Source organism: Bombina bombina, chromosome 6 (assembly GCF_027579735.1).
Source record: "Bombina bombina isolate aBomBom1 chromosome 6, aBomBom1.pri, whole genome shotgun sequence".
Classification (NCBI taxonomy): Eukaryota; Metazoa; Chordata; class Amphibia; order Anura; family Bombinatoridae; genus Bombina; species Bombina bombina.
The window spans coordinates 1,010,994,718-1,011,021,991 of NC_069504.1; the positions used below are offsets into that span (position 1 = coordinate 1,010,994,718).

The 27,274-nt window shown below is 42.6% G+C and overlaps 1 protein-coding gene across 3 annotated transcripts in view; it reads left to right on the plus strand.

Annotated features, from left to right (window-relative positions):
- Nucleotides 1-22,989, plus strand: part of CWF19L1 (CWF19 like cell cycle control factor 1) — a 345,153-nt gene extending 322,164 nt beyond the window's left edge. For all 3 annotated transcript variants that reach the window (XM_053718730.1, XM_053718728.1, XM_053718729.1), the window contains one exon: nucleotides 22,704-22,989. In XM_053718730.1, coding sequence (XP_053574705.1) covers nucleotides 22,704-22,848 — 145 coding nt within the window. In that variant the 3' untranslated portion in view covers nucleotides 22,849-22,989. The remainder of the gene's footprint in view (nucleotides 1-22,703) is intronic.
- The last annotated feature ends 4,285 nt before the right edge of the window (nucleotides 22,990-27,274 follow it).

The following is a 27,274-nucleotide window of genomic DNA, read 5'->3' on the forward strand; positions in this document are numbered from 1 at the left end:
TTCCAAATTGGTACTTTTGCCTCGGCTGAGGCTTCTTATGTGAGGAAGGTTCTTCAAGCGGTGGTGCCTTCTTTTTAGGTCTACCTGTCTTGTCCCTCCCTAGTCCTCTGTGCCCTCTAGCTTTGGTATTGATTCCCAACAGTAATTGAGGGTGCCGTGGACTCACCATATCTTAGAAAAGAAAACTAAATTTATGCTTACCTGATAAATTTCTTTCTTTCTGAATATGGTGAGTCTACGGCCCCGCCCTTTGTTTTTTACTAAACCTCAGACACCTCTACACCTTGTGTTACTCCTTTTTTTTCCTCCATTTACCTTCGGTCGAATGGCTGGGGTTTTTGGGAAGGGGAGTGATACTTAACAGCTTGGCTGTGGTGCTCTTTGCCTTCTCCAACTGGCCAAGAGTGATATTCCCCCAACAGTAATTGAGGACGCCATGGACTCGTCATATCCGGAAAGAAAGAAATTTATCAGGTAAGCATACATTTTAGTTTTTTTAATATATATTTTTTTTATAAATATTCTTCAGTGTTGGATCTCCCCTTAGCCCCCAACTTCCCTGATCCCCCTCCCCCCTCGACCTATTTTCCACCATATTGGGTACTGGCAGCTGGCTTTAAAAAAAAAAATGTCTGTAGTGTAGTGCCCCCCCCTCAATACCACTCTTTCACATATACAGTCATTACATAGATGTCAGATGTAAAAGTACACAAATAAGCAATGTTATCCACATATCCATCGAAACATAGATATATAACCTCAGTTTTTTAGTTTAATATACCTCCCAACAAAATTATAGGTCATTTCCGAACCTATATTCAATAGTATGCATCTCGAGAGGGGGCTAGGGTGATTTAGAGCCACTCTTGGGCATGGTGGACAAATAGAGTCCAGTTAGCGAGGAGCGGGATTAGTACCGCTAAAAAAGATTCACCATGTTGGGTGAATGATTAATATTACCCCCCCAGGGACTTACGTTAAGCCGTGGTTGGGGGGGGGGGGGGGGTTCAATAAATAGTCAAAGTAGGACAGCCATCTTCTTTTCTACAGAATGACTATATGCTTATTTACATCATGTTGCCACTCAAATGCTGCGTCTACTAGCGGGGCCTTTTTATATTAATTGCTTCATTTAATCTGAACCCACTTGTTAAGGTAACAGCTCTATTTCTCCAACATTGGTGTGTCCGGTCCACGGCGTCATCCTTACTTGTGGGATATCTCTTCCCCAACAGGAAATGGCAAAGAGTCCCAGCAAAGCTGGCCATATAGTCCCTCCTAGGCTCCGCCCACCTCAGTCATTCTCTTTGCCGTTGCACAGGCAACATCTCCACGGAGATGGTTAAGAGTTTTTTGGTGTTTAAATGTAGTTTTTATTCTTCTATCAAGTGTTTGTTATTTTAAAATAGTGCTGGTATGTACTATTTACTCTGAAACAGAAAAGGATGAAGATTTCTGTTTGTGAGAGGAAGATGATTTTAGCAGACAGTAACTAAAATCGATTGCTGTTTCCACATAGGACTGTTGAGATGAAGTAACTTCAGTTGGGGGAAACAGTTAGCAGACTTTTCTGCTTAAGGTATGACTAGCCATATTTCTAACAAGACGATGTAATGCTGGAAGGCTGTCATTTCCCCTCATGGGGACCGGTAAGCCATTTTCTTAGTCAAACAAACAGAATAAAGGGCTTAATATGGGCTAAAAAACTGGTAGACATTTTTATGGGCTAAATCGATTGCTTTATTTGGGCATTTTATTCATATTTATGCTGACAATTTGCATTTATAAACTTGGGGAACGTTTATTAAACGGCAGGCACTGTGTTAGACACCTTTTCCAGTCAGGGGGCCTTCCTAGTTGTAGACTGAGCCTCATTTTAGCGCCATTACTGCACAGTTGTTTCTTTCATGTAATTAGCAAGAGTCCATGAGCTAGTGACGTATGGGATATACATTCCTACCAGGAGGGGCAAAGTTTCCCAAACCTCAAAATGCCTACAAATACACCCCTCACCACACCCACAATTCAGTTTTACAAACTTTGCCTCCGATGGAGGTGGTGAAGTAAGTTTGTGCTAGATTCTACGTTGATATGCGCTCCGCAGCAAGTTGGAGCCCGGTTTTCCTCTCAGCGTGCAGTGAATGTCAGAGGGATGTGAGGAGAGTATTGCCTATTTGAATGCAGTGATCTCCTTCTACGGGGTCTATTTCATAGGTTCTCTGTTATCGGTCGTAGAGATTCATCTCTTACCTCCCTTTTCAGATCGACGATATACTCTTATATATACCATTACCTCTGCTGATTCTCGTTTCAGTACTGGTTTGGCTATCTGCTATATGTAGATGAGTGTCCTGGGGTAAGTAAGTCTTATTTTCTGTGACACTCCAAGCTATGATTGGGCACTTTGTTTATAAAGTTCTAAATATATGTATTCAAACATTTATTTGCCTTGACTCAGAATGTTCAACTTTCCTTATTTTCAGACAGTCAGTTTCATATTTGGGATAATGCATTTTAATTTAACATTTTTCTTACCTTAAAATTTGACTTTTTCCCTGTGGGCTGTTAGGCTCGCGGGGGCTGAAAATGCTTCATTTTATTGCGTCATTCTTGGCGCGGACTTTTTTGGCGCAAAAATTCTATTTCCGTTTCCGGCGTCATACGTGTCGCCGGAAGTTGCGTCATTTTTTGACGTTATTTTGCGCCAAAAATGTCGGCGTTCCGGATGTGGCGTCATTTTTGGCGCCAAAAAGCATTTAGGCGCCAAATAATGTGGGCGTCTTATTTGGCGCGGAAAAATATGGGCGTCGCTTTTGTCTCCACATTATTTAAGTCTCATTTTTTATTGCTTCTGGTTGCTAGAAGCTTGTTCTTTGGCATTTTTTCCCATTCCTGAAACTGTCATTTAAGGAATTTGATCAATTTTGCTTTATATATATGTTGTTTTTTCTCTTACATATTGCAAGATGTCTCACGTTGCATCTGAGTCAGAAGATACTACAGGAAAATCGCTGTCAAGTGCTGAATCTACCAAAGCTAAGTGTATCTGCTGTAAACTTTTGGTAGCTATTCCTCCAGCTGTTGTTTGTATTGATTGTCATGACAAACTTGTTAAAGCAGATAATATTTCCTTTAGTAAAGTACCATTGCCTGTTGCAGTTCCTTCAACATCTAAGGTGCAGAATGTTCCTGATAATATAAGAGATTTTGTTTCTGAATCCATAAAGAAGGCTATGTCTGTTATTTCTCCTTCTAGTAAACGTAAAACATCTTTTAAAACTTCTCTCCCTACAGATGAATTTTTAAATGAACATCATCATTCTGATTCTGATGATTCCTCTGGTTCAGAGGATTCTGTCTCAGAGGTTGATGCTGATAAATCTTCATATTTATTTAAAATGGAATTTATTCGTTCTTTACTTAAAGAAGTACTAATTGCTTTAGAAATAGAGGATTCTGGTCCTCTTGATACTAATTCTAAACGTTTAGATAAGGTATTTAAAGCTCCTGTGGTTATTCCAGAAGTTTTTCCTGTTCCTAATGCTATTTCTGCAGTAATTTCCAAAGAATGGGATAATTTGGGTAATTCATTTACTCCTTCTAAACGTTTTAAGCAATTATATCCTGTGCCGTCTGACAGATTAGAATTTTGGGACAAGATCCCTAAAGTTGATGGGGCTATTTCTACCCTTGCTAAACGTACTACTATTCCTACGTCAGATGGTACTTCGTTTAAGGATCCTCTAGATAGGAAAATTGAATCCTTTCTAAGAAAAGCTTATCTGTGTTCAGGTAATCTTCTTAGACCTGCTATATCTTTGGCTGATGTTGCTGCAGCTTCAACTTTTTGGTTGGAAACTTTAGCGCAACAAGTAACACATCGTGATTCTCATGATATTATTATTCTCCTTCAGCATGCTAATAATTTTATCTGTGATGCCATTTTTGATATTATCAGAGTTGATGTCAGGTTTATGTCTCTAGCTATTTTAGCTAGAAGAGCTTTATGGCTTAAAACTTGGAATGCTGATATGGCTTCTAAATCAACTTTACTTTCCATTTCTTTCCAGGGTAACAAATTATTTGGTTCTCAGTTGGATTCCATTATTTCAACTGTTACTGGTGGGAAAGGAACTTTTTTACCACAGGATAAAAAATCTAAAGGTAAAAACAGGGCTAATAATCGTTTTCGTTCCTTTCGTTTCAACAAAGAACAAAAGCCTGATCCTTCATCCTCAGGAGCGGTTTCAGTTTGGAGACCATCTCCAGTCTGGAATAAATCCAAGCCAGCTAGAAAGGCAAAGCCTGCTTCTAAGTCCACATGAAGGTGCGGCCCTCATTCCAGCTCAGCTGGTAGGGGGCAGGTTACGTTTTTTCAAGGAAATTTGGATCAATTCTGTTCACAATCTTTGGATTCAGAGCATTGTTTCAGAAGGGTACAGAATTGGTTTCAAGTTGAGACCTCCTGCAAAGAGATTTTTTCTTTCCCGTGTCCCAGTAAATCCAGTAAAAGCTCAAGCATTTCTGAAATGTGTTTCAGATCTAGAGTTGACTGGAGTAATTATGCCAGTTCCAGTTCCGGAACAGGGGATGGGGTTTTATTCAAATCTCTTCATTGTACCAAAGAAGGAGAATTCTTTCAGACCAGTTCTGGATCTAAAAATATTGAATCGTTATGTAAGGATACCAACGTTCAAGATGGTAACTGTAAGGACTATCTTACCTTTTGTTCAGCAAGGGAATTATATGTCCACAATAGATTTACAGGATGCATATCTGCATATTCCGATTCATCCAGATCATTATCAGTTCCTGAGATTCTCGTTTCTGGACAAGCATTACCAATTTGTGGCTCTGCCGTTTGGCCTAGCTACAGCTCCAAGAATTTTTACAAAGGTTCTCGGTGCCCTGTTGTCTGTAATCAGAGAACAGGGTATTGTGGTATTTCCTTATTTGGACGATATCTTGGTACTTGCTCAGTCTTTACATTTAGCAGAATCTCATACGAATCGACTTGTGTTGTTTCTTCAAGATCATGGTTGGAGGATCAATTTACCAAAAAGTTCTTTGATTCCTCAGACAAGGGTAACTTTTCTGGGTTTCCAGATAGATTCAGTGTCCATGACTCTGTCTTTAACAGACAAGAGACGTCTAAAGTTGATTGCAGCTTGTCGAAACCTTCAGTCACAATCATTCCCTTCGGTAGCCTTATGCATGGAAATTCTAGGTCTTATGACTGCTGCATCGGACGCGATCCCCTTTGCTCGTTTTCACATGCGACCTCTTCAGCTCTGTATGCTGAAGCAATGGTGCAAGGATTACAAGAAGATATCTCAATTAATATCTTTAAAACCGATTGTTCGACACTCTCTAACATGGTGGACAGATCACCATCGTTTAATTCAGAGGGCTTCTTTTGTGCTTCCGACTTGGACTGTAATTTCAACAGATGCAAGTCTCACAGGTTGGGGAGCTGTGTGGGGATCTCTGACGGCACAAGGAGTTTGGGAATCTCAGGAGGTGAGATTACCGATCAATATTTTGGAACTCCGCGCAATTTTCAGAGCTCTTCAGTTTTGGCCTCTTCTGAAGAGAGAATCGTTCATTTGTTTTCAGACAGACAATGTCACAACTGTGGCATACATCAATCATCAAGGAGGGACTCACAGTCCTCTGGCTATGAAAGAAGTATCTTGAATTTTGGTTTGGGCGGAATCCAGCTCCTGTCTAATCTCTGCGGTTCATATCCCAGGTGTAGACAATTGGGAAGCGGATTATCTCAGTCGCCAAACGTTGCATCCGGGCGAATGGTCTCTTCACCCAGAGGTATTTCTTCAGATTGTTCAAATGTGGGAACTTCCAGAAATAGATCTGATGGCGTCCCATCTAAACAAGAAACTTCCCAGGTATCTGTCCAGATCCCGGGATCCTCAGGCGGAGGCAGTGGATGCATTATCACTTCCTTGGAAGTATCATCCTGCCTATATCTTTCCACCTCTAGTTCTTCTTCCAAGAGTAATCTCCAAGATTCTGAAGGAATGCTCGTTTGTTCTGCTGGTAGCTCCGGCATGGCCTCACAGGTTTTGGTATGCGGATCTTGTCCGGATGGCCTCTTGCCAACCGTGGACTCTTCCGTTAAGACCAGACCTTCTGTCACAAGGTCCTTTATTCCATCAGGATCTGAAATCCTTAAATTTAAAGGTATGGAGATTGAACGCTTGATTCTTGGTCAAAGAGGTTTCTCTGACTCTGTGATTAATACTATGTTACAGGCTCGTAAATCTGTATCTCGAGAGATATATTATAGAGTCTGGAAGACTTATATTTCTTGGTGTCTTTCTCATCATTTTTCCTGGCATTCTTTTAGAATACCGAGAATTTTACAGTTCCTTCAGGATGGTTTAGATAAGGGTTTGTCTGCAAGTTCTTTGAAAGGACAAATCTCTGCTCTTTCTGTTCTTTTTCACAGAAAGATTGCTATTCTTCCTGATATTCATTGTTTTGTACAAGCTTTGGTTCGTATAAAACCTGTCATTAAGTCAATTTCTCCTCCTTGGAGTTTGAATTTGGTTCTGGGAGCTCTTCAAGCTCCTCCGTTTGAACCTATTCATTCATTGGACATTAAATTACTTTCTTGGAAAGTTTTGTTCCTTTTGGCCATCTCTTCTGCCAGAAGAGTTTCTGAATTATCTGCTCTTTCTTGTGAGTCTCCTTTTCTGATTTTTCATCAGGATAAGGCGGTGTTGCGAACTTCTTTTGAATTTTTACCTAAAGTTGTGAATTCCAACAACATTAGTAGAGAAATTGTGGTTCCTTCATTATGTCCTAATTCTAAGGAGAAATCGTTGCATTCTTTGGATGTTGTTAGAGCTTTGAAATATTATGTTGAAGCTACGAAATCTTTTCGTAAGACTTCTAGTCTATTTGTTATCTTTTCCGGTTCTAGAAAAGGCCAGAAAGCTTCTGCCATTTCTTTGGCATCTTGGTTGAAATCTTTAATTCATCTTGCCTATGTTGAGTCGGGTAAAACTCCGCCTCAGAGAATTACAGCTCATTCTACTAGGTCAGTTTCTACTTCCTGGGCGTTTAGGAATGAAGCTTCGGTTGACCAGATCTGCAAAGCAGCAACTTGGTCCTCTTTGCATACTTTTACTAAATTCTACCATTTTGATGTATTTTCTTCTTCTGAAGCAGTTTTTGGTAGAAAAGTACTTCAGGCAGCGGTTTCAGTTTGAATCTTCTGCTTATGTTTTTCGTTAAACTTTATTTTGGGTGTGGATTATTTTCAGCAGGAATTGGCTGTCTTTATTTTATCCCTCCCTCTCTAGTGACTCTTGTGTGGAAAGATCCACATCTTGGGTAGTCATTATCCCATACGTCACTAGCTCATGGACTCTTGCTAATTACATGAAAGAAAACATAATTTATGTAAGAACTTACCTGATAAATTCATTTCTTTCATATTAGCAAGAGTCCATGAGGCCCGCCCTTTTTTTGTGGTAGTTATGATTTTGTATAAAGCACAATTATTCCAATTCCTTATTTTATATGCTTTCGCACTTTTTTATCACCCCACTTCTTGGCTATTCGTTAAACTGAATTGTGGGTGTGGTGAGGGGTGTATTTGTAGGCATTTTGAGGTTTGGGAAACTTTGCCCCTCCTGGTAGGAATGTATATCCCATACGTCACTAGCTCATGGACTCTTGCTAATATGAAAGAAATGAATTTATCAGGTAAGTTCTTACATAAATTATGTTTTTTTGAGAGCAGGGCATGCAGATACATGTGAGGATCTGAAATTTGCTGGAAAAGCTTCTAGAAGGCGTCAATTGGTATCGTATTCCCCTCTGGGCTTGGTTGGGTCTCAGCAAAGGCTATAGCTGGGACTGTATAGGGGTTAAATATGTAAACGGCTCCGGTTCCGTTATTTTAAGGGTTAAAGCTCTGAAATTTGGTGTGCAATACTATTAATGCTTTAAGACACTGTGGTGAAATTTTGGTAATTTTTGAACAATTCCTTCATACTTTTTCACATATTCAGTAATAAAGTGTTTTCTGTTTAAAATTTAAAGAGACAGTAACGGTTTTGTTTTAAAACGTTTTTTGTGCTTTGTTGACAAGTTTAAGCCTGTTTAACATGTCTGTACCTTCAGATAAGCTATGTTCTATATGTATGAAAGCCAATGTGTCTCCCCATTTAAATTTATGTGATAATTGTGCCATAGCGTCCAAACAAAGTAAGGACAGTACTGCCACAGATAATGAAATTGCCCAAGATGATTCCTCAGATGAGGGGAGTAAACATACTACATCATCTCCTACTGTGTCTACACCAGTTTTGCCCACGCAGGAGGCCCCTAGTACATCTAGTGTGCCAATGCTTATTACCATGCAACAATTAACGGCTGTAATGGATAACTCCATAGCAAATATTTTATCCAAAATGCCTACTTATCAGAGAAAGCGCGATTGCTCTGTTTTAAACACTGAAGAGCAGGAGGGCGCTGATGATAATTGTTCTGTCATACCCTCACACCAATCTGAAGGGGCCATGAGGGAGGTTTTGTCAGATGGAGAAATTTCAGATTCAGGAAAAAATTCTCAACAAGCTGAACCTGATGTTGTGACATTTAAATTTAAATTAGAACATCTCCGCGCACTGCTTAAGGAGGTGTTATCTACTCTGGATGATTGTGACAACTTGGTCATTCCAGAGAAATTATGCAAGATGGACAAGTTCCTAGAGGTTCCGGTGCACCCCGACGCTTTTCCTATACCCAAGCGGGTGGCGGACATAGTAAATAAGGAGTGGGAAAAGCCCGGCATACCTTTTGTTCCCCCCCCCCCCTATATTTAAGAAATTATTTCCTATGGTCGACCCCAGAAAGGACTTATGGCAGACAGTCCCTAAGGTCGAGGGGGCAGTTTCTACTCCAAACAAACGCACTACTATTCCTATCGAAGATAGTTGTGCTTTCAAAGATCCTATGGATAAAAAATTGGAACGTTTGCTTAAAAAGATTTTTGTACACCAAGGTTACCTTCTACAACCCATTTCGTGCATTGTTCCTGTCACTACAGCAGCGTGGTTCTGGTTCGAGGAACTAGAAAAGTCACTCATTAGAGAGACTCCATATGAGGAGGTTATGGACAGAGTTCACGCACTTAAGTTGGCTAACTTTTATTTTAGATGCCGCTTTGCAATTAGCTAGATAAGCGACGAAAAATTCAGGTTTTGCTATCGTGGCGCGCAGAGCGCTTTGGCTAAAGTCTTGGTCAGCAGATGTGTCATCCAAGACAAAATTGCTTAACATCCATTTCAAAGGTAAAACTCTATTTGGACCAGAATTGAAAGAGATTATTTCAGACATCACTGGGGGAAAGGGCCACGCCCTTCCACAAGATAGGCCTTTCAAGGCTAAAAATAAGTCTAATTTTCGTTCCTTTCGCAATTTCAGGAACGGACCGGCGTCTAATTCTGCATCCTCTATGCAAGAGGGTAATGCCTCACAACCCAAACCAGCCTGGAAACCGATGCAAGGCTGGAACAAGGGTAAGCAGGCCAAGAAGCCTGCCGCTGTTAACAAAACAGCATGAAGGAGTAGCCCCCGATCCGGGACCGGATCTAGTGGGGGGCAGACTCTCTCTCTTTGCTCAGGCTTGGGCAAGAGATGTTCAGGATCCCTGGGCGCTAGAAATAGTTTCTCAAGGTTATCTCCTGGAATTCAAGGAACTACCCCCAAGGGGAAGGTTCCACATGTCTCACTTATCCTCAAACCAAATAAAGAGACAGGCATTCTTACATTGTGTAGAAGACCTGTTAAAGATGGGAGTGATACACCCAGTTCCAATAAAGGAACAAGGAATGGGATTTTATTCCAATCTGTTCGTAGTTCCCAAAAAAGAGGGAACTTTCAGACCAATTTTGGATTTGAAGATCCTAAACAAATTTCTCAGGGTACCATTGTTCAAGATGGAAACCATTCGAAAGATTCTACCCACTATCCAGGAAAGTCAATTTATGACTACCGTGGATCTAAAGGATGCGTACCACATATTCCTATCCACAAAGAACATCATCAGTTCCTAAGGTTCGCTTTTCTGGACAAGCATTACCAGTTTGTGGCCCTCCCATTCGGGTTAGCCACTGCTCCAAGGATTTTCACAAAGGTGCTAGGGTCCCTTCTAGCGGTTCTAAGACCGAGGGGCATTGCAGTAGTACCTTACTTGGACGACATTCTAATACAAGCGTCGTCCCTGTCAAAAGCAAAGGCTCATACAGACATCGTTCTGGCCTTTCTCAGATCACACGGATGGAAGGTGAACATAGAAAAAAAGTTCTCTGTCTCCGTCGACAAGAGTTCCCTTCTTGGGAACAATAATAGATTCCTTAGAAATGAGGATTTTTCTGACAGAGGTCAGAAAATCAAAACTTCTAAGCTCTTGTCAAGTTCTTCATTCTGTTCCTCGTCCTTCCATAGCGCAGTGCATGGAAGTAGTAGGGTTGATGGTTGCAGCAATGGACATAGTTCCTTTTGCACGAATTCATCTAAGACCATTACAACTGTGCATGCTCAAACAGTGGAATGGGGACTATACAGACTTGTCTCCAATGATTCAAGTAGATCAGAAGACCAGAGATTCACTCCGTTGGTGGCTGACCCTAGACCATCTGTCCCAGGGAATGAGCTTCCGCAGACCAGAGTGGGTCATTGTCACGACCGACGCCAGTCTAGTGGGCTGGGGCGCGGTCTGGGAATCCCTGAAAGCTCAGGGTCTATGGTCTCGGGAAGAGTCTCTTCTCCCGATAAACATTCTGGAACTGAGAGCGATATTCAATGCTCTCAGGGCTTGGCCTCAACTAGCAAAGGCCAGATTCATAAGGTTCCAATCAGACAACATGACGACCGTTGCGTATATCAATCATCAGGGGGGAACTGGCGATGAAAGAAGTGACCAAAATAATTCAATGGGCGGAGGATCACTCCTGCCACCTGTCTGCGATCCACATCCCAGGTGTGGAAAACTGGTAGGCGGATTTTCTGAGTCGTCAGACATTCCATCCGGGGGAGTGGGAACTCCACCCGGAGATCTTTGCCCAAATAACCCAATTATGGGGCATTCCAGACATGGATCTGATGGCGTCTCGTCAGAACTTCAAGGTTCCTTGCTACGGGTCCAGAACCAGGGATCCCAAGGCGACTAGTAGATGCACTAGTAGCACCTTGGACCTTCAACCTAGCTTATGTATTTCCACCGTTTCCTCTCATTCCCAGGCTGGTAGCCAGGATCAATCAGGAGAGGGCCTCGGTGATCTTGATAGCTCCTGCGTGGCCACGCAGGACTTGGTATGCAGACCTGGTGATTATGTCATCGGTTCCACCATGGAAGCTACCTTTGAGACAGGACCTTCTTGTTCAGGGTCCATTCGAACATCCAAATCTGGTCTCCCTCCAGCTGACGGCTTGGAGATTGAACGCTTGATTCTATCAAAGCGTGGGTTTTCAGATTCTGTGATAGATACTCTGGTTCAGGCCAGAAAACCGGTAACTAGAAAGATTTACCATAAAATATGGAAAAGATATATCTGTTGGTGTGAATCCAAAGGATTCCCATGGAATAAGATAAAAATTCCTAAGATTCTCTCCTTTCTACAAGAAGGTTTGGAGAAAGGATTATCTGCAAGTTCTCTAAAGGGACAGATCTCTGCTTTATCTGTCTTACTACACAAAAGACTGGCAGCTGTGCCAAATGTTCAAGCATTTGTTCAGGCTCTGGTTAGGATCAAGCCTGTTTACAGACCTTTGACTCCTCCCTGGAGTCTAAATCTAGTTCTTTCAGTTCTTCAAGGGGTTCCGTTTGAACCTTTACATTCCATAGATATTAAGTTACTATCTTGGAAAGTTTTGTTTTTGGTTGCAATTTCTTCTGCTAGAAGAGTTTCAGAGTTATCTGCTCTGCAGTGTTCTCCGCCCTATCTGGTGTTCCATGCAGATAAGGTGGTTTTGCGTACTAAGCCTGGTTTTCTTCCTAAGGTTTTTTCTAACAAAAATATTAACCAGGAGATAGTTGTACCTTCTTTATGTCCGAATCCAGTTTCAAAGAAGGAACGTTTGTTACACAATTTGGATGTAGTCCGTGCTCTAAAATTCTATTTAGAGGCTACAAAAGATTTCAGACAAACATCTTCCTTGTTTGTTGTTTATTCTGGTAAAAGGAGAGGTCAAAAAGCGACTTCTACCTCTCTTTCCTTTTGGCTTAAAAGCATCATCCGATTGGCTTATGAGACTGCCGGACGGCAGCCTCCTGAAAGAATCACAGCTCACTCCACTAGGGCTGTGGCTTCCACATGGGCCTTCAAGAACAAGGCTTCTGTTGACCAGATATGTAAGGCAGCGACTTGGTCTTCACTGCACACTTTTGCCAAATTTTACAAATTTGATACTTTTGCTTCTTCGGAGGCTATTTTTGGGAGAAAGGTTTTGCAAGCTGTGGTGCCTTCCGTTTAGGTAACCTGATTTGCTCCCTCCCTTCATCCGTGTCCTAAAGCTTTGGTATTGGTTCCCACAAGTAAGGATGACGCCGTGGACCGGACACACCAATGTTGGAGAAAACAGAATTTATGCTTACCTGATAAATTACTTTCTCCAACGGTGTGTCCGGTCCACGGCCCGCCCTGGTTTTTTAATCAGGTCTGATGAATTATTTTCTCTAACTACAGTCACCACGGTACCATATGGTTTCTCCTATATATATTTCCTCCTGTCCGTCGGTCGAATGACTGGGGTGGGCGGAGCCTAGGAGGGACTATATGGCCAGCTTTGCTGGGACTCTTTGCCATTTCCTGTTGGGGAAGAGATATCCCACAAGTAAGGATGACGCCGTGGACCGGACACACCGTTGGAGAAAGTAATTTATCAGGTAAGCATAAATTCTGTTATTCGAGAGAGAGTAATTTAAGCCTTCAGTCTTCAGTAGTGTGTTATTTTTACATTAGCTGGTGCTCAGATAAAACATTAATATGCAATATCTATATATAACACAATGATCAAAGATAAGGTACCCTGCATATTATCTCTGGTGATCTCCCATCCCCCCCGCCGGCTGAGGGAGACAGAAGGTACAGTGGTTCATTGCTTAAGAGGTACCCCCATATATTTACATATAAACACATCTTCCCCCAAGAGTCAATTCGTTTCAATGGGTAATTATCTGTTCACATAGAAATGAATGATAGACTAAGCGGCCAAGAAATAGTATAGCTTCAACATTAATATGACAACCTATTGTATAGAGTCCACCGGTGGACTCTATACAATAGGTTGTCATATTAATGTTGAAGCTATACTATTTCTTGGCCGCTTAGTCTATCATTCATTTCTATGTGAACAGATAATTACCCATTGAAACAGTATAGGTAATGGTGTAGGGTCTTCATTTTAACTAGAAGCTTATAGCCTGGTCCAAACTGGTCCAGATGACTGAGCTATCTTATCAGTGATTAAAAGGGTTAAATACTGCAGTCCCAAGCATATCTATGCATACCAAAATGAGATAAAGCCCAATGTTGACATAGGCATACCATAGCAACATAATATCTAGCATTGGAACTATGGAAAGGATTGTCTAACTGTACTCCTTAAGTGCTATCATATGTGGAGGTAAGCATATATTGATATGTAAGATTATTAACTTCAGACATAGTAGGAACAAACACAGCGTGACGTGATGTGAAACCCATGGGTCGCTGCAGAACAGTGGTATGTAAAAAAGAATCACAAGAAATATGTGAATGATAATAAACACATAAGGATACCCAGTTTACATTATATATAGGCTACTAAGTCAATAAGCACTGTGTAAGAAATCACTAGGATATCGACTTCTTTCAATAATGAAGGCTAAGAACAGGTGAGCTTATATTAAGGTCAATTACCGCCAGCTAGACAGACTGCGCAGGTATCTTAGTTTACCTGTATGTGATTTGGCAAACTAAAGCGAAGGTCACTATTGTCATCCACATTGTAAACCCCTGCTGTATGATACATACACTCTAAAAACGCAACCCAAACCACAAACTCTTTATATTACAACCCTCGTGTACTTTTAAATGGAGAAACATAACATAACATGTGCAGATGCAGATAATGTAAAATTAAAGAGTAGGGCAAATATCTAAGCTAATATATGAGATGATTTATACACCCTCCTCACTCTGAACATCCACACTGTCCTCTGTAAATATTAAAGCCTTGGAAAATAACATCATTTTGCAGAGAGAATTAAATACAGGGTTTTAGATAGTGGACAGGGATCTTGCATATACTGGGAGTACAACACTAAAATAGGGTTAATAGGGCTGCAGGGGGGAATTGAGCTCTTGCACAAAATGGGATCATAAACTGGAATCCGGATTTATACAGCGATATCTCAGTGTCTCTGAACTCAGTCACGATACAACTGTATATATTGATAAATAAACATGAAACATAGGTCCAAGCAACCTATCTAGCTTAACAAATATATTAACGGTGAAGCAGATTTTAACTCTCTCTTAAGGTAGGAGTATGTGGGGTAGCCCCAAAATGTGAATGTAAATACTCAGGGCTTGTGGTGTATGTAACAACTTAACCCTTTGGAGTGCACAAGCCAACTGAAATCTTATATATGTTCTAGCTCCTGGTCAAAACTTGTGGAGCATAAGCCTAAGTGGGTCACTTGTTAACCCACTCCAGCCCTGTAAGGCAACCGCAAAGGGACTTCTGCATAAGTCAAAAAGTGAATTGAGACACCAGGTCTGCAGATGATGTCTTGCATAAATGCTGCCAGTCCCACCTTAGGTAACTGTAAGTGGTGACTAGTAGTTGTTCGCGCTTTAGCTCCTTCCTTGTCAAGCTGACTTGTCGCAACCTTCAGCAAAGTGGCTTTTCTTAAGGGTGTTGCGTTGCACTCATCTCTCATCTTAGCTTCCTCCCTCCGCATCTCTAGATATGCTGTGTTACACTGCGTCGGCCCTGCTGCACATCTGTATTCTCCCGTTCCCCTATCTCACCACTAAGGTCCTCCATTGCTTTCAGACCCAATGCCTCTGAGTCTCGATGTGACACCTCGTTCTCACGTGGCGGTTCCAGATCGGACCAGTCTGTCGCCACCGCAGCTCCCCTGTTCGTAGGCATGTACTGCAGTGGGTCCACAGCAGCCCTCGGCTCCGTGAAAAGGACTTGCTGATAGGAATCTATGGAGCATGTTAGATCTTTCAGTACCGATAAGATTTGTACTTCCATTGAAATGCTGAGGGTGTAGTGTTGATGTAAGAATAAGATTTCTGTCAGCTGAGCTGGTGCGTGGATCGCTTCAAATATGGCGGATTGTACCTCGCCGCAGTCTCAAACAACTACCAGGCCTTTGTACCTATGATTTATGAGTAGTTCCATACTTTTTGTCCCAGTTGATATAGCCCTTGTTCTTGTGTAAATTAAGATCCAAATATAATCATAAGCAACTTCTTAATGAGCCATAAGTTAATATTTTAGTGCTTAGACTCCAGGAGCCCTGAGATGGCACGTCTAGCTGCTTCAGCATTTGGCTCCGCCCCCCGGGATTGGAGTTTTAAGTAGTCCCGTCATCCTCTCAGTGAGAAAGCTAGAGTCAGAGATGCAGGGAGAGTCTTTCTGTGAAACCATGCCGACTCCTATTAACAGCTCCATAAGCAATCAGCGTTGACGAGTTTCGTTGCCTGCTTTCTTCACTCAAGTCCATGTCAGAAGCGAGGCTTACTAACCTGTCACACTTGAAGGGCTGTGTTTCTGTTCCAGGGCGTAGATTCTGGTAAGATCGTTTCATTTTTTTATCTTTACAGAATCAAGGGTTAATATTCCTGGAAGGAGGATTATTGAACGGGGTGGGGGGGGTTTATACATGATATTGTTTGTTTCATTGCTGCGTTATGTGCGAGATGAGGCTCTGACAATGTGTGGAACTTTCAGGTTACTTGCGGAAACTTTGTGCGGCCATTTTTGGCGCGTTTTTCCCTAGTGAAGGGGCGGTCCTGCCAGGAATTCTATGTGACTGGGTGGGGCTATCTATCCTTTATATTGATCTGTGGTGCAGGAGACGTAGCGGTTTCTGTAGTCCGGGTCCTAGGAGGTGGTGAGTGCCCCGGCCATTGGTGGTATAAAGGTGCCTTTTTTGATAAATAAAGTTAGTCTGACCAAGCGTGCAAGCAATGGAGGACTCTGACGCGTTGGAAGGCTTTCCTTCCTTAATAAAGTCTCATTCCTGTGTTTATTGTGAGGAGGTTCTGGTAGATCAGCCTGCTCAACTATGTTCCACATGCCTTGATAAAGTTACAACTTCTAAATGTAACTAGTACTACTGAGCCGCACACCTCTGAGGGCTCTTCAACCTGGGAGGTGCGTTCCCTACATTAATCTCCGATTGCACATGCAGCGCCCCGGGGTCCAACCGTTACTCCTTCGGGAGAGATTTGTTGGCCGTCAGACTTTGCGGTCCAACTGGAATCGGCGGTTTAGAAAGTGATCCATGCCTTACCATGTTCTGCTAAGTGCAAGCGTAGGGTTTTTCATAGCGGCCCAGCCCAGGGTTTGTCCTCGCCGATGGGAGATACAGAGGCTCTATAAGAGGATGAGGCCCACTCCGTTTCTTCGGAGGAGGCCCCTTCTGGGTCGGAGTCCATGTCATTTAAACCTCCGGCGGCGGAGGAGCCTGGTTATAGGTTTAGCATGGAGAATTTGCGCTTTCTGCTTTGGCAGGTGCTTGCTACTCTGGAGGTTCCGGAACCTAAGATACTGGAGGAACCTTCGATTTACTAAGCTTGACAAGGTATACGAGGACAGGGTAGTACCTCAGTCTTTCCCGGTTCCCGTTAAGATGGCTAATATTAAGAACGAATGGGAGCAATTAGGATCTTCCTTTTCCCCTTCTTCCTTTAAGAAACTGTTCCCCGTTCCGGATTCCCAGCTTGAGCTGTGGGGGACCATCCCTAAGGTGGATGGGGCTATCTCTATGCTCGCGAAGCAGACGACTATTCCCCTCGAGGATAGTTCGTCGTTTAAGGAGCCCATGGATAAAAAGCTGGAAAACATGTTGAGAAAGATGTTTCAGCACACAGGGTTTGTTTTTCAGCCAGCAGCGGCCGTTGCGGTGGTCTCTGGAGCTGCGACATATTAATAAATCCCTGTGTGAAATGGTCAAGGGGGAGACATCCATCAACGAGATACAGGAGAAGATTAAGGCACTGAAGATCACCAATTCTTTCATCTGTGATGCCAATATGCAAATTATTCACCTGAATGCTAAGGAGTCAGGTTTTTCTTTTTTAGCACACAGGTCTCTGTCGCTAAAATCTTGGTCGGCGGACATGACCTCTAAGGCGAGTCTGTTGTCCTTGCCTTTTCAAGGAAAGATCCTGTTCAGTCCAGGATTGGTTTCTATTATATCCACTGTTACAGGAGGCAAGGGAGCTTTCCTACTGCAGGGTAAGAAGGCTAAGCCTAAAGGATCTACTTTTCATCCCTTTCATGCGGGCAAGGCCCAGTGCCAGCAACCCACCGCAAAAGCAGACCAGTCCATCTTGGAAGCCGGCTCAATCTTGGAACAAGTCTAAGCAGAGCAAGTAGCCCGCCGAGACGAAATCGGCATGAAGGGGCGGCCCCCGACCAGTCTCTGTATCACGCAGGGGGCAGACTTATCTCTATTCTCAGACGCATGGTTGCAGGACGTTCAGGACCCTTGGGTTCTAGAAGTGGTCTCCCAGGGTTACAGGATAGGGTTCAGATCCCATCCGCCCGAGGGCAGATTCCTCCTGTCAAACCTGTCTTCAAGACCAGAGAAGAGAGGTCTTTTTAGAGTGTGTGAGAGATCTCGCCTCTCTGGGTTATCATGCCAGTATCCTTAGCAGAGAGGAGTCTAGCGTACTATTCCAACCTTTTTGTGGTTCCAAAGAAAGTTTTTAAACAAGTTTCTAAGTGTTCCATCATTCAAAATGGAAATGATCAGATCTATTCTGCCCCTAGTTCAAAAGGGACAGTTCATGACGACTATAGACTTGAAGGACGCTTACCTTTATGTGCCAATCCACAGGGACCACTTCAAGTTCCTAAGATTTGCATTTCTGGACCAACACTTCCAGTTTGTGGCCCTTCCTTTTGGTCTGGCGACGGCCCCAAGAGTCTTCACGAAGGTTCTGGGGGTGCTGCTTTCAGTGGCCAGATCCAGGGGCATTGCAGTGGCACCTTAACTGGATGACATCCTGGTTCAGACACAGTCGCTCAGCCTCGCAGAGGATCATTCAAGGGCTCTTCTTCTTCTGCTCCAATCTCACGGTTGGAAGATCAACTCAGGAAATAGTTCCCAGGGTTCCTGGGCACGATAATAGACTGTCCATGAAGATATTTCTCACAGATCAGCGGTGCAGGAAGCTTGCGTCCACCTGTCTTGCCCTTCAGTCCTCTTCAAGCCCATCGGTGGCTCAATGTATGGAGGTGATAGGTCTCATGGTGTCGAGCATAAAGGTCATCCCATTCGCCAGGTTCCACCTCAAACCTCTTCAATTGTGCATGTTGAGACAGTGGAACGGCGATCATTCAGATCTATCACAGCTGCTATCCCTGGATGCTCAGACTCTGAATTCCCTCTCTTTGTGGATTCTTCCGGAGCAGCTGTCCATTGGGACATCCTTCTTGAGACCGTCCTGGGAGATTGTGACCACGGACGCCAGTCTGTCAGAATGGGGAACTGTTTGGGGTGCCAGTATGGCACAAGGAAAGTGGACCAGGGAGTAGTCTCTCCTTCCAATCAACATTCTAGAACTACAAACAATATACAATGCTCTGAAGGCTTGGCCTTCTCTGGGGTCGGTCCGTTTAATCAGATTCCAGACCAACGTTACCTCAGCGGCTTACATCAACCATCAGGGAGGCTACGAGGATCTCCCTCGCGATGAGGGAGGTGTCTCGAATTCTGGAGTGGGCGGAGTCCCACGACTGCTTGCTCTCAGCGATTCACATGCCGGGTGTGGACAACTGGGAAGCGGACTTTCTCAGCAGACAGTCCTTCCATCCGGGTGAATGGTCTCTTCACCCCAAAGTGTTTGCAGAGATTTGTCACAGATGGGGAACGCCGGAGATGGACCTCATGGCGTCCAGACTTGATTGCAAACTACCTTGATACGGGTAGAGGGCCCCTTTCAGCATCAAAATCTGGATTCTCTGAGGCTGACTGCGTAGAGATTGAACGCCTAGTCTTAGCCAAGAGAGGCTTTTCAGAAAGTGTGATTGATACTCTAATTCAGACAAGGAAGCCAGTCACTCATCGCATCTACTATAAGGTGTGGAGGACTTACTTGTCCTGGTGTAAGAAGCATGGATATCCTTGGAATAAGGTGAAGGTATCAAGGATTCTGTCCTTTCTCCAAGATGGTTTGGAGAAGGGTCTTGCTGCTAGTTCCTTAAAGGGACAGATTTCGGCATCAGTTTTGTTGCATAGGAGACTCGCTGAGCTCCCTGACATTCAATCTTTTGTTCAAGCAATGTCTAGAATGAGGCCTGTCTTTAGACAGTCGACTCCGCCATGAAGCTTAAACTTAGTCCTTAAGGTTTTGGAGAGGGTTCCGTTTGAACCTATGCATTCCATAGACATTAAGATTCTGTCCTGGAAGGTTCTCTTCCTGTTGGCTATTGCATCGGCATGCAGAGTATCTGAACTAGCTGCCTTTCAATTTGATCCTCCTTATCTGGTGTTTCATGCAGATAAGGCTGTACTTCGCACTGTGTTGGGGTTTCTCCCCAAGGTGGTGTCTAACCGTAACATCAGTCAGGAAATAGCTGTTCCTCCTTTGTCCTAACCCTTCCTCTTCAAAGGAGAGGTTACTTCATAACCTGGATGTGGTTCGTGCCTTGAAATTCTATCTTCAGTCTACATCTCTTTTGTGGTGTATTCTGGGAAGCGCAAAGGGCCTCTGCTACTTCTTTGTCTTTTTGGTTGAGGAGCTTGATTTGCTTGGCTTATGAAACAGCGGGACATAAGCCTCCTCAGAGGATCATGGCTCCTTCAACTAGAGCTGTGGCTTCGTCTTGGGCCTTCAAAAATGAGGCCTCTATGGAGCAAATTTGTAGGGCGGCTACCTGGTCTTCCTTACACACTTTTACAAAGTTTTACAAATTTGACGTTTTTGCTTCTGTGGAAGCTGTTTTTGTGAGAGAGGTTTTGCAGGCTGGGGTGCTTTCAGATTAGGGTCTGCCTTTTACCCTCCTGGTTTCATTCACTATCCTCTAGAGCTTGGGTATATGTTCCCACTAGTAATGAATAAAGCCGTGTACTCTCCTCCCCTTTAGATGGAAAACCTAAATTATGCTTACCTGATAATTTAACCAGCTTCCGCAGGTGTCTCCGTTGGGCAGCCCTACATTTATTCATCTTCTGGCACCTTTTTTACCCTGATATTTTTTCTACTGTTCCTGGTTCCCTCGGCAGAATGACTGGGGGATGAGGGAAGTGGGGGAGGTATTTAAGCCTTTGGGTGGGGTGTCTTTGCCTCCTCCTGGTGGCCAGGTTCTTAATTCCCAATAGTAATGAATGAATTTGTGGACTCTCCTCCCCTCGATGGAAATTAAATTATCAGGTAAGCATCATTTATGTTTTTAACAATGTCACAGCAGGGGCTTATGTCAACCATCAGGGGGGAACTCACAGTTCCCTAGCCAAGAGGGAAGTGTCTCAAATTTCTTATGGGCAGAAATTAATTCCTATCTAGTCTCTGTGATTCATATTCCAGGTGTGAACAACTAGAAAGCAGACTTTCTCAGTTGTAAATCTCTAAATCCAGTGGAGTTGTTTATTCACCAGAATGTGTTCAATCAGATTTCGGGTCTCCCAGCGATAGATTTAATGGCTTCTTGTTTGAACAACAAACTTCCCAGGTACTTTTGCAAGGTCCAGGGACCCTCAGGCAAAGTTTGTGGGTGCTCTTTGGCCATTTTAGCTTGCTTATCTGTTTATTCTGGTAATTCTTCCCAGAGTGATCTCCAAGATGAGCCTAGAGAAATCATCTGCAAGATTTGGTATGCAGATCTAGTTCAGATGTCCAGCTGCCCTCCTTGGCCTCTTTTTCTGCGGTCAGACCTTCTGTCTCAAGGTCAGTTTTTTTTTCATCCGGAACTTAGGTCTCTGAACTTGATGGCGTGGGTATTAAACCGCTAGTTCTTAGACATAGAAGTTTCTCAGATTCGGTGACTGAAATTGCTTCTTCCTGATATTTATGGTTTTGTTCAGGCTTTGGCCTGTATTAAGCCAGTGATCAAGCCAATTTCTCTTTCATGGAATCCTAACCTGGTGTTAAGGGTTTTGCAGGCTCTTCCTTTTGAGCATATGCATAAGATTAAGCTTCTCTCTTGGCAGGTTTTATTCCTTTTGGTTATCTCCTCTGCTAGAAGAGTTTTTTTAATTAACTGCTCTTGTGATCCTCCTTATTTTGTTTGTCATTAGGATAAGGCAGTTTTACTAACTACTTTTGACTTTATGCCTAAAGTTGTTTCTTCATACAACTTAGCAGAGACATTTACTTCCCAGGGAGTGTTCTCCACGCATGGAGGCTTTTCTAGAAATTTCCTGGCAATTGAGGCTTATGATTATATGGCAACATTGTAATATTGTAGGTTGGTAGGTATTGTGCCAGGAGCATGGATCTGGATCCCTTTACCAGTCATAATTACGTAAAGTTTCAGACTTGCATCATAACATTGAGAAGGTTAGAGGACAAGTAACTGGTAAACTATAGTGATATTTCTCTTCTTAACTTTTATTTGAAAAGTGCCTCCATATTGCAACGTTCTGAGTAAATGAGAATACTATACATTGCAAATATAAATGTTTACAATCTGGACATTAGACTTGACAGGAGTAGACCATTCCTGTTTGGAATAATTATCTAGAGGTAGCTTGCATTATAGTTTAGTGTTCTCCACACAAAATGTTGCCAGCCGTGTGGCATTATGAAATAGCTGGGTAGGGGGCAGTGTAATATTTTACTAGTTCTATAATATACAATTTCTGCTATACAAAGCATAAATTATTAAATTATTAGCACAATTTATGAAACTAAACATTGAACAATTTTAATTTGGTAATTATAACTTAATATTGGCTTTATTTTATCGGCGTGGTCCATAAAATCAGGCGGGATGGTGCAACTGGTAAAAAGGTCCTGGATATAACACTGGGAGAAATAACTAGAGGAACGATCTAAACCAACCATTATACACCTTTTTGTCATTGCATTGTATTAGTCTATTTGGTGAATATTAGCCAGGGAGAGCTAATATAACTAGAAATGTACACCACATATATAATACTTTCTATATCTTATCTCATTTAACTGGATAATTACCAGTTTCCCTCTTTACTTCTGGACATACCTAAGAGTTGGAGGGGCCTGCGGTAACACCTTTAATTATATAGTGGTAAATGTGTGGAGTGGTTAATTCTGCCCACCCTCCATGGGAGGAGCTGTCTCATTGGTGATTGTTTTCCAATAATATGAGCCAAGATATAGAAATGACTGTATTTTTTGGTGTTTCTTTTCTAATTGTAATGTTGTTCTACCTGCTTGTAATAGTTATGATTTTTGTCTAATTTTAAAATTTTTATTTTATTTATTATTGATTGATTTATTTTATTATAATAGAGAAGTTTTGGCCAGTGAAGCCATTTTAAATATCCCAACCAGAGCAGACTGGAGAGAGTGCAAGTCTACCCGAGAAGAAGAGGAATCTTTTGCGAAATCTTTCAGAAAGGAATTTGAACCCTTTGACTTCTCATTACAGGATTAGAAGCTACCAGCATTGGGTTTATTGTTATTTTTACTGAAATTGTAACTACTTCATGCAACTTTATGCTGCAGTAATGGCCTATGAAACTCATGGCTAGAAATTGCAGTTTATTTTGTAATAAAAATAATTTTGTAAAAAGGATTTTTTTTAAATAAATTCATCAGCATATTTATTTTTATTCTACACTGTATATTTGAAATTTATATAAATGTCTTCATGTTCATAGTGTTCTCCCCTGTTCATAGCAAGTATCTCACCTTAGAAATCATTCTAAATCCTTCTAACATGTCCCCCTTTTTGTATGTCTTCACCACATCTGCTCATGTGAACAGCATGAATTCCTTACTTGTGGTGTACCTTTTGTGACACTTATTTTTTTCAGGATTGTAATTAATAATAGTTTGTGTGTATGTTTCTGTGTGTGTGTGTGTTTGTGTGTGTGTACACATATACACAAAATCACATCCAGGAAGGCACTCTCCGTTTTAGCAAACTAATATTTAATGAATTAACGTTTTCGAGGTCTCCTCCGTCCTCAGAGAGAGAGATTTTATTTCCTAAGATATAGAGAGTCCACAACGTCATTCAATTACTAGTGGGAAAATCACTCCTGGCCAGCAGGAGGAGGCAAAGAGCACCACAACACAACTGTTCAATGTCACTCCCCTACCCATAATCTCCAGTCATTCTTTTTGCCTCTGTCAATGGAGGAGGTAAAGTTTTGGTGTCTGAAGAAAAATTGGATTTCTTTTCGCTTCAAGCATGATTTGGGGTTTAGCTGTAGTCCATGTTAATCTCTTCAGTAGAGTAGTGGTGCCTTTTAAGCAGTTGGGAATTACAGCATATAATTCCGGAATGACCCCACCCTACCCTTTAGGGAGTGGGAAAGCCCGAGGGTGGGGTGGGCTTTAAAATAACCAAAACGGAATTTGTGGGACCAATTGGTTATTACCGACCCAATAGATTGCTATGCAAAAACTACATGGCTCACAATCTCCAAGAAGGGATGCTTTTGTTGCATAGGCTGTACCACATGCCATGCAATGATCCCTGGAACCACGCCAGTCATTCTTTACCTTTCCTCCCAGGAGGTTGGCAGAGAACTGTCAGAATCTTTCATTTTTGTGTTTTTTTTGTCTCTTATGGAGGGTAGTACTCTTCGGCATGGGACAGGAGTTTCTCCAACATAGGTGTGTCCGGTCCACGGCGTCATCCTTACTTGTGGGATATTCTCTTCCCCAACAGGAAATGGCAAAGAGCCCAGCAAAGCTGGTCACATGATCCCTCCTAGACTCCGCCTACCCCAGTCATTCTCTTTGCCGTTGTACAGGCAACATCTCCACGGAGATGGCTTAGAGTTTTTTAGTGTTTAACTGTAGTTTTTATTATTCAATCAAGAGTTTGTTATTTTGAAATAGTGCTGGTATGTACTATTTACTCAGAAACAGAAAAGAGATGAAGATTTCTGTTTGTATGAGGAAAATGATTTTAGCAACCGTCACTAAAATCCATGGCTGTTCCACACAGGACTGTTGAGAGCAATTAACTTCAGTTGGGGGAACAGTGAGCAGTCTCTTGCTGCTTGAGGTATGACACATTCTAACAAGACGATGTAATGCTGGAAGCTGTCATTTTCCCTCTGGGATCCGGTAAGCCATGTTTATTACGATTGTAAATAAGGGCTTCAAAAAGGGCTTATTAAGACTGTAGACTTTTTTTGGGCTAAATCGATTGATTATTAACACATATTTAGCCTTGAGGAATCATTTTATCTGGGTATTTTGATATAATAATATCGGCAGGCACTGTTTTAGACACCTTATTCTTTAGGGGCTTTCCCAAAGCATAGGCAGAGTCTCATTTTCGCGCCGGTGTTGCGCACTTGTTTTTGAGAGGCATGACATGCAGTCGCATGTGAGAGGAGCTCTGATACTTAGAAAAGACTTTCTGAAGGCGTCATTTGGTATCGTATTCCCCTTGGGGCTTGGTTGGGTCTCAGCAAAGCAGATACCAGGGACTGTAAAGGGGTTAAAGTTCAAAACGGCTCCGGTTCCGTTATTTTAAGGGTTAAAGCTTCCAAATTTGGTGTGCAATACTTTTAAGGCTTTAAGACACTGTGGTGAAAATTTGGTGAATTTTGAACAATTCCTTCATGTTTTTTCGCATTTGCAGTAATAAAGTGTGTTCAGTTTAAAATTTAAAGTGACAGTAACGGTTTTATTTTAAAACGTTTTTTGTACTTGTTATCAAGTTTATGCCTGTTTAACATGTCTGAACTACCAGATAGACTGTGTTCTGAATGTGGGGAAGCCAGAATTCCTATTCATTTAAATAAATGTGATTTATGTGACAATGACAATGATGCCCAAGATGATTCCTCAAGTGAGGGGAGTAAGCATGGTACTGCATCATTCCCTCCTTCGTCTACACGAGTCTTGCCCACTCAGGAGGCCCCTAGTACATCTAGCGCTCCAATACTCCTTACTATGCAACAATTAACGGCTGTAATGGATAATTCTGTCAAAAACATTTTAGCCAAAATGAACACTTATCAGCGTAAGCGCGACTGCTCTGTTTTAGATACTGAAGAGCATGACGACGCTGATATTAATATTTCTGAAGGGCCCCTAACTCAGTCTGATGGGGCCAGGGAGGTTTTGTCTGAGGGAGAAATTACTGATTCAGGGAACATTTCTCAACAAGCTGAACCTGATGTGATTGCATTTAAATTTAAGTTGGAACATCTCCGCATTCTGCTTAAGGAGGTATTATCCACTCTGGATGATTGTGACAAGTTGGTCATCCCAGAGAAACTATGTAAAATGGACAAGTTCCTAGAGGTGCCGGGGCTCCCAGAAGCTTTTCCTATACCCAAGCGGGTGGCGGACATTGTTAATAAAGAATGGGAAAGGCCCGGTATTCCTTTCGTCCCTCCCCCCATATTTAAAAAATTGTTTCCTATGGTCGACCCCAGAAAGGACTTATGTCAGACAGTCCCCAAGGTCGAGGGAGCGGTTTCCACTTTAAACAAACGCACCACTATACCCATAGAGGATAGTTGTGCTTTCAAAGATCCTATGGATAAAAAATTAGAAGGTTTGCTTAAAAAGATGTTTGTTCAGCAGGGTTACCTTCTACAACCAATTTCATGCATTGTCCCTGTCGCTACAGCCGCATGTTTCTGGTTCGATGAGCTGATAAAGGCGGTCGACAGTGATTCTCCTCCTTATGAGGAGATTATGGACAGAATCAATGCTCTCAAATTGGCTAATTCTTTCACCCTAGACGCCACTTTGCAATTGGCTAGGTTAGCGGCTAAGAATTCTGGGTTTGCTATTGTGGCGCGCAGAGCGCTTTGGTTGAAATCTTGGTCGGCTGATGCGTCTTCCAAGAACAAGCTACTTAACATTCCTTTCAAGGGGAAAACGCTGTTTGGCCCTGACTTGAAAGAGATTATCTCGGATATCACTGGGGGTAAGGGCCACGCCCTTCCTCAGGATCGGCCTTTCAAGGCAAAAAATAAACCTAATTTTCGTCCCTTTCGTAGAAACGGACCAGCCCAAAGTGCTACGTCCTCTAAGCAAGAGGGTAATACTTCTCAAGCCAAGCCAGCTTGGAGACCAATGCAAGGCTGGAACAAGGGAAAGCAGGCCAAGAAACCTGCCACTGCTACCAAGACAGCATGAAATGTTGGCCCCCGATCCGGGACCGGATCTGGTGGGGGGCAGACTCTCTCTCTTCGCTCAGGCTTGGGCAAGAGATGTTCTGGATCCTTGGGCGCTAGAAATAGTCTCCCAAGGTTATCTTCTGGAATTCAAGGGACTTCCCCCAAGGGGGAGGTTCCACAGGTCTTCAGACCACATAAAAAGACAGGCATTCTTACATTGTGTAGAAGACCTGTTAAAAATGGGAGTGATTCATCCCGTTCCATTAAGAGAACAAGGGATGGGGTTCTACTCCAATCTGTTTATAGTTCCCAAAAAAGAGGGAACGTTCAGACCAATCTTAGATCTCAAGATCTTAAACAAGTTTCTCAAGGTTCCATCGTTCAAGATGGAAACCATTCGAACTATTCTTCCTTCCATCCAGGAAGGTCAATTCATGACCACGGTGGATTTAAAGGATGCGTATCTACATATTCCTATCCACAAGGAACATCATCGGTTCCTGAGGTTCGCATTCCTGGTCAAACATTACCAGTTCGTGGCGCTTCCTTTCGGATTAGCCACTGCTCCAAGGATTTTCACAAAGGTACTAGGGTCCCTTCTAGCTGTGCTAAGACCAAGGGGCATTGCTGTAGTACCTTACTTGGACGACATTCTGATTCAAGCGTCGTCCCTTCCTCAAGCAAAGGCTCACACGGACATTGTCCTGGCCTTTCTCAGATCTCACAGATGGAAAGTGAACGTGGAAAAGAGTTCTCTAT